Below are 8266 nucleotides of genomic sequence, written 5' to 3'. Positions count from 1 at the left end.
TGTGTGTTTAGGGACAACAAAGCAGATAAATAAAAATACTATAGTTGATATCATCTTTATTAAGCTTTGGTATCAATTAAAAAAGAAAATACATAGGATTGAATATATAATTGGATATGTAATTTATTGGGGTTATCATCAGAATCTTTTCAGTTTTACCATTTAAAAGCAGTCGCGCGAGACGATTCACAATAATTCAAACTAATGGGCATTCAAGTTGTATGTTTGAATCGCCAAACCCTAAAATATGGAGTATGTAGTATATAATATCATCAATCCACAACAGACCAGTACTACAAAATGGAATTAGTATATATAATATGTACATGGGAATCTAAGATTGTGAAAAATAGATTCGATGGCAAGAAGAAATGCAGCTTTTATGTATATTTATAATAATTAAACACAGATAAATATTGAAGGAGAAAGAAGAGAGGTGGGGGCAGGCAAATTTTGGTGGGAACGAAGACGGAATCAGATTCCGGGGACACATGTTATAGTAATATAATTTGATCAATTTCTTCCACTTTAATGCAATTATATATACACTGTATCCCTTTTTCTGTATATTTATAAGAAGAAACGTTGTAAAAGTTATAAAGCTGCAAATCTTCAATCTACACAAAATCAGTGCTAGGATATTCTGGGATTCAATCTCCAGCTGGAAGAGAAAGATGAATGCCCCAATTTTAATAATATATTACTCTTGCATTAATTTAATTAGTCGATCGATATTTGATACAATTATACTAACTAACAACATGTATTAATATCATCATTACTTAATTAATCTCTCCATCAATCTACATATTACTACGTGAGAGAGAGGGGGGGATGGAGCAATATTATATCTACTACTTACTATATCTATCATAATCTAAAGTGCAAGTTTGATTAAAAGACTTTGATACCCTTTTTGGAGGGAAAATAAAAAGATGAAGTGTCTTTTATCTAAAAATATTTTTTGAAGGCAAAATAATTAGACAAATAATGGTCCAATAAAATGCTAAAACACATTAAATAGTGCACTACCATTAATTTTTTTTATAATTAAGTTAATAAATTTATATATTAATTAGCCTTATATTTGGGTTAAAATTTGAATTGTGCTAGAGAGTTTAGTTTGTCTTCCAGTTATTTAAGTTAAAATTGAGATTTAATCCTTTATTGCAATACTTTTTTCCGAATTAATTCACGAGCTAAACGAACAAATATGTAATGTTTACAATTTTCATTCTATATTTACTCCATTAAAGTTTTTAATTCTTATATATTAATTTACCTCTAATTTATAAAAAATACTACTAAGTTTATAGATTAAACTACGGAATAAGATGAAATTATATATATTTAAAATTAAATCTAACTTACAAGTTTGTACTTCTTAACATAAAGAGTAGTGTAAATTGTCACATTATTCAAAACAAACAAGATGCATAAAATATTATCGTTGTTTTAAGTGATAATTTACTTTTTATACGTATATGTGGCGGGAGGTAAGAAATTTATTTCTTTCCAGTATAAAAAATCCATTTAGCCTCTGGTCATGTATATCAAGTTATGCGATATTCTGAAATTAAACAGAAGAAATAAATAGTCAACTAAAATGTGATTATTGGGCAATACGAATTTTCTAACTTGACTTCTCAAAGAAGTTTTAAATTTTTATGATTTACATTATTCATATATTTAATGTGGGTATGTTTAATATTTCATATATGTTTTTCAATTTTTTTCAAAATTAAGCTATTAAATTTATATATTAATTTACCTTTTATTTGGATTAATGACATGCATAACACTGTCAATAAACATCTTTACTCACACATATTTCCTTTATTTTATATCTTATTCTAATTAACTCATATTCTTTGATCATTAGTCACACATCTTGTTTTTGTCATTAGTTTTATTATTTTTACTCCACTTGGATTATAAATTAGAATTGCATAATTGTTTCATTCATTAGGGAATAGTAAATTCTTCATTTAGAGTAAGACAAGATAAGTACATTTCTATTTTTTTAAATCTTCACATTGCTTTTTTGAATTCTTATTTTCTATATATTTATTATATTTTGAATTCATTACGTGAAAGTCTTATGTCCCGTGCATATCTCGGGTGTAAATACTAGTTTGATTAATATAGAGGTTGAGGTGAGTGGGGTTGAGAGATAGTATGAGATTAGTAACTTTATTCGAAAATGGTAGGCAGCAGCGGGCTTGCCTTGATTCTTACAAAAGTGAAATACTACCAAAGATTCCTTGCCTACAACTCCTTGTACTACAACCCTCACTCATCACTTTACCTACACCTATTCAATTTCAATACTCATAAGTTTAAACTTTAAATATCACTAGATTAACTATATGTATAATTTCAACAATCAAACTATCATAATTTAACTTAGTAGTGTTACCTTAAGAACTGCTTTAGTACTCTAAACTACACAACAATCAAACTATCATAATTTAACTTAGTAGTATTATCCCCTAGCTTTCCAGCTACACAACCAATTTCATTTCAATTTAGCCGCCAAATTTTTAAGATACTAGTATAAAAGTATATAATTGTGCATCATTTCACTTTCTGAAAAGCTGAGATTGGTTGTGAATCTGTGGCAATTACACTGCGAAAATATTTTGAAACTTTAAATTTGTGACTATTCTTAAGTAGACAAAAGGAAGTTAACAAAAAGTTTAGCAATACACTTTTCTACCAAAATATAGAAATTATAGTCACTCTCTTATCACATTCGAAAGATGTCATCTCATGATTATCTTATTAGACAAGATTTATATATTGTCAGCTTAAATTTTGTGATAAATGTATAACTTTTGATGTCATATGCAAATTTCTTTATTAAAGTAAAACAATTTATGTCGAGACCTATTTGTTAAGTTGTCATATACAATTTTGACATTGAACTTGTTAATCATATGCTGTCTCTAATTAATAATTATCTGCCATGTGTTGTAACGAAGTTTGTGTATGTATTTGATGGCATACTAAAAGACGGAATATCCAATTTGCTGAATATTAGGAAATTGTATATCCAATAGTTATTGCTTCTTTAATTTAAATTAAATAAATGGCTAATGCAAAAGTAAGTTTGATTAATTTTTGGGTAGCAAGAATTAATAAATGACACTACTATGAAGTATTATGTACCCCTATAAAGCCTAAAATATGTGACATAATTTATATATCTATTAACTTCTTAGGAGTATTTAACACATACATGGACTTATCTGAACATCTGCATGTATTTATATAATAATCTACCTATATATTAATTCTTAATGTATAAATTACACAATGAAATACTCTTATTAATTTATTATTTGTTTTATGAAACACTTTATTAACTATACTATGTATATTAAAGTTCATTTAATCTGTTTTACATCCCTTGAGAAACAGCAAAAAGAAACGTCCTTAATTAAGAAAAACCTAGCTAAGAGAGAGATTGTTTTGGTATAAAAGGAAATTAATTGGAATGGGTGCTACTAATAATATGATATGGCGTGCATTAAAATTGTTCGAGTTGTAGTTATTAGAAATGGGTCACTAACGATGTGGGACAAGATATTAAGAATTTTAACACGCCCCCTCACGTGTGGGCCGGAATGACACATCGGACTTCCATCACGTGGGTAGGGTCCGGAATGACACATCGGACTTCCATCACGTGGGTAGGGTCCAGGGAATGACACATCGGACTTCCATCACGTGGGTAGGGTAGGCAAGAGAAGAGATAAAGAGATAGATTCCATCATCAACTTAGGTCCGCTTTGATACCATATTAGAAATGAGTCACTCACTCCTTAAAAGGTCTTATAAGGAGGAAGGTTATTCATACTTTTATAGGTGAATTAGGATCATTACCAAGTCGATGTGGGACAAGATATTAAAAATTTTATTAGTAGTGTTCATCTTTGGCTCCCGCTAATGTTGTTCAGTCTTTACGTGATTCTTGGGGACCGACTTTCGAGATTTCTTTACTCTCTCTCTTATTAGAAACTTTGGTTTCTGCAATTGTTGAACGCTTTTTTGAGGTTTGGGAATTGGAAGGAATGATACGATATCCTGTATCAAATTACTACTACTTCAAATTTGGACAATTCCTATTGAGACTTGTGCCCAATCTCTTCACTCCACTGCCTTAATATTTCATCCAAACTCATGAAATAGTGCTAGTGCAGTAACGAAAAAGCATTCCCCTACATCACCATTATTGAGAAATCATTGTGTAAACTCGAGGAATTTTTATCCATCTCTATATATAATGTGTGTGTGTAAGTAAGTAATAATATATGTTGCTCATTCAAGAAAAGGAATGCAAATAAGTATACTACTCCATATGTTCCATTAGTGTTGGCACATTTCTTTTTCGCACTCGTTTTAAAAAAATTAAAATAAATAGTTAAAAGTGGAGAGAGAGTAAAATAAGAGAGAAGTGAAGACTCTTCTTTACATTATTCTATTTCTTACTTTACTTTCTCTTTCACTTTAACTATTTATATATATTTTTCAAAACGAGGGCGTAAAAGAAATGTGCCAACACTAATGGAACAGAGGGAGAGTACTACTTAATACTCCCTCCGTCTCATTTTAGGAGTCCCGGTTTACTATTTTTTGGTGTCCCACTTTAGGAGTACCAGTTGGAATATTCTATAAATGGTAATAGACCCCACATTCCACTAACTTTTTTCCACTAACATTTTATTATAAAACTAATATAAAAAAGTAGGGTCCACATTCCACTATCTTTTTTCACCAACTTTCCTTTACATTTCTTAAAACTCGTGCCGAACTCAACCAGGATTTCTAAAGTGGGACGGAGGGAGTACTTACATTTTGGGCTATGAGAATTTTCTTGGGGACATGAAGAACTAACCTCTAGGTAGATATACTGATGCTCTCTTCAGGAATCAATCAAAAGCCAATAGTTGGGAATATTATAGAGGTGACCACTAGGATATACAGCATCGGAGCTTGAGATTTCTTACCAAACTTATACTACTATTATTTTGTTTATTTAGTAGGAGAAATGGGACCTGTAAAAATTGATCTTTTGATCGTATTCTTAAAACACAAGTCTCACTATTTAGGTGTCTCAATAAAAATATTTTGGAATCTTAACCTGTACTCAATTTTGTGCAAGTGTTAGGCCTCTTGAGATGAATATGAAGACTTACAATAAGAGTTTATCGATTGGTTATATTCTAGTTTTGGATTTAATATCAGTGATTTTGTTTGTGTCAAATTCTATCCCTATAATTAAGGGATTAAATTTATTTGCAGCCTTTTTTCAATTATGATTCGAAGTTGAGTTTGAATATAATTATATTCCCTTAACAATTCTAATTACTAATAGAAGTTTTGTTCCTTTTATACAGACTTTATAATTAGTTTGAATGGTAGCCTTTATAATTTAATAAACGAGAGTTAGAAAATTGAGTTTCTGTATTTGGTTGGCTTCGTTTCCCTCATAGCAACTACATCAAATTATATACTGTAATTCATATATATGTACCCTTAACTCCTTTTATAATTTTTAATTATAAATTAATTAATTGATGAGAAAAAAATAAGAAAAAACTATATTAGGGTGATTAAATTATCTCTTATAACAATTATTCATAAAGTATTAATATTACTTTATTCTAATTTACCACGTGCACTATTTATTCACTCGCATACAAAGAGTGATGTCTAATTTTCTTAAAACTAATAAAATGAAATACATTGTATTACAAATCTGGAAATTAAATTGCTGAATTAGAGTTAATGAAGTATTGGGTCTAAATGTATTGCGCTAGCTACGATTGAAATGAATATTTCTCAAAGATCTTATTACACAAATTGAAACCCGTCTCAAAACATTATAAACAGACCATTTATTAACTCTTATTAATTTTAAAGAACGTCAAATGATGCAAAGAAAAAACCAACGGAATTAATTTGTTGAAAGAACATATATATGAAGATAAGAAAATACTTCAGAAACATTAGATCTAGCTAGGTAGGGATACAAATCACAATTTACAATACACATACGCGCTTGATAAAGGCACCAATAAATAGGGAGGGTGGCAAATTAACATACTAGTGCTTATGCATTAATGATCGAGAATATGCCAGGATTATTTTAATCAAGATATTAGAAAGAGATCATACTTCAAATATTTTATAATTCCCATGTGAACAATATATATAAAAAATTTGCATGGGTAAAATAAGGTCACCTAACAAAAATGGGTGGAAATGTGAAACATGTCATATATTATATCAACCCGAAATTAGATCAGATTTCACATCCTGAAAACATTACATCTCCAAATGTAACACAAGCTACAATAAATCTCACATATAATTCTCCACAGTTTGTCTAAAACATTCTCAGGCAGCACACACTTATTGAGAAAGAGAGAAAGAGAGTAGATACACATAGAGATATGTTTTAGGCTGCAAATTGAGTTGAAGAGAACAAACAAACCTACCAATTCTAGGGTTTTGATCATTGGCATCATCATCATCATCATCATCTCCTCCCATATAATTTGCAGATGTGTCTTTCTACAAGGGATTTCTTGTAGAAGAAGAGCTGAAGTTGGAAAGGTCCGTCCAATTAGCCGGCGGCGGCGCATTCCACTGCTCATTTCCGCCCAATATTTGCCTATTTAGGTTATGCTCTGAGCTATCCTCCATTTTCACCGGCGGTTGCCGCTGACTTAGCATTGGGCTAGACAGTTTCGGCCTCTCCTCGCCGCCTCCTAGAAACCCCGGTTCGCCGCCGTGGAACTGGTAGAAACCTTGGGATGATGCATCCAGACCCCCCAAAAAGGGAAATTGCTGAACCTGCTGCATCCGCCACGGCTCAATGCCACCGCCGCCTTCACCTGATAAAAGAGAGGCTACTCCACCGCCGCCGTGGAAATTCATCTCACTTGTTCCGGCTGTGGAAGCTGCTATTCCGCTGTAATTATTTAGCCCCATATCGGCGGTGAAGTTATCGGTGAACTGGCCCAGAGGGGACATTAAGCGGAGCGGCGGAAGCGGCGGCGTTAGGCCTAACATATTAGAGGTGGCGCTGTTGGTTGAGGCTGTGCTTGTGGTGCTGGGGTTGTTGGTCTGCCTCTCACTGCTGGCTGGGGATTTGGAGCTGGAGGACTTGCTGCGTTTGTTTCTCCGACAGCCGCCGCCGACTGGGACGTTGCGAAGAGCGCCGCCGCGGGTCCAGTATCGGCGGCAGGTCTTGCAGAAGTGGCGCGGCTGAGAGAGGCTGTAGTTGTTGAAGTAGCAGAACTTTGTGTTTGTGGATTCGCAGCGAGGGCATTTTAGGGATGTTTCCGGCATCGGTATGTTGGCCATTCGAGCTCGCTCCGCCATCGAGCCCGGCCGGATCGAGCCGCCTCCTCCATGCGGCTGAGGCGGAGGAGGCGGAGGTGGGACCAGAGGGTTGGCGCTGCTGCTTCCAATTATTTGATGATTGTGTTGCTGCAAAAAATTGTATGGAATTAAATGAAAAGAGAAAGAGGGGAGAGAGAAAGCAAAGAAAAAAAAACACAGTGGTAGTATATTCAAAATAAAATTAAAGAGGTAGGAAAAAAGGAGGATGGGAATATGTCTTTTGAATTGTTGCTTTTTGAGCAAAGAAGCTCAACCATGGAAGCATAAGATATCAAAGAGAGGGAAAATTAAAAAAAAAACACCTTACCTGATTCCAGTGGGATGGATCAAGATAAGCAGGAATTGAAGAAAAAACCATGGTTCTTGATCTTTCTTTCTCTTTTGTAAAGGTTGCTTGGTTTTGGAGGTGTAGTGGAGAATCACATCAACTGGAGGGTTAGGCCAAAGGGGGAGAGAGAGAGAGAGAGGGGAAAGGGAAAGAGAGAAAGAAAGAATAATAAAGGAAGAATGAGAATATAGATGCTAAAATAAAGCGAGGGGCTTTATGCATGTATATATATACACACAAAGAGAGGAGTGAGGGAGAGAGGTACTAATTTGTTTTCACTCTGTCTAGTTTTGTTTTATTGCTTTTTAGGGTTTCAGTTTCTTAATTACTTAGCCTTTAAGCTTCTTTTGTGTGGAGACATTGCTGTGATTGCATGGAAAAAGTGGAGATTTCTTTTATGCTAAATAATTAAATAATTTAGAGAGGGAGGAGAATGTATTGATTGAGAGTGTGGGTTCCCAGCATTAACACACTAATTAAGACTATATTTAGTTTGACACAAGCATTAAGCAAACCATTCTT

General features: G+C 33.2%; 1 protein-coding gene across 1 annotated transcript; it reads right to left on the bottom strand.

Annotated features, from left to right (window-relative positions):
• Positions 1-6265: 6265 nt before the first annotated feature.
• LOC121799345 (dof zinc finger protein DOF5.1-like) lies at positions 6266-7945 on the bottom strand. The gene is made up of 2 exons (XM_042198680.1): positions 7724-7945; positions 6266-7503 (listed from the first exon to the last, which is right to left on the bottom strand). The coding sequence occupies exons 1-2, from the start codon at positions 7772-7774 to the stop codon at positions 6583-6585; spliced, it is 972 nt and encodes a 323-aa protein (XP_042054614.1). The 5' UTR covers positions 7775-7945; the 3' UTR covers positions 6266-6582.
• Between the last annotated feature and the right edge of the window lie 321 nt (positions 7946-8266).

This window comes from Salvia splendens, chromosome 1 (assembly GCF_004379255.2).
Source record: "Salvia splendens isolate huo1 chromosome 1, SspV2, whole genome shotgun sequence".
NCBI lineage: Eukaryota > Viridiplantae > Streptophyta > Magnoliopsida > Lamiales > Lamiaceae > Salvia > Salvia splendens.
This window is presented reverse-complemented; position numbering and strand designations above follow the sequence as displayed.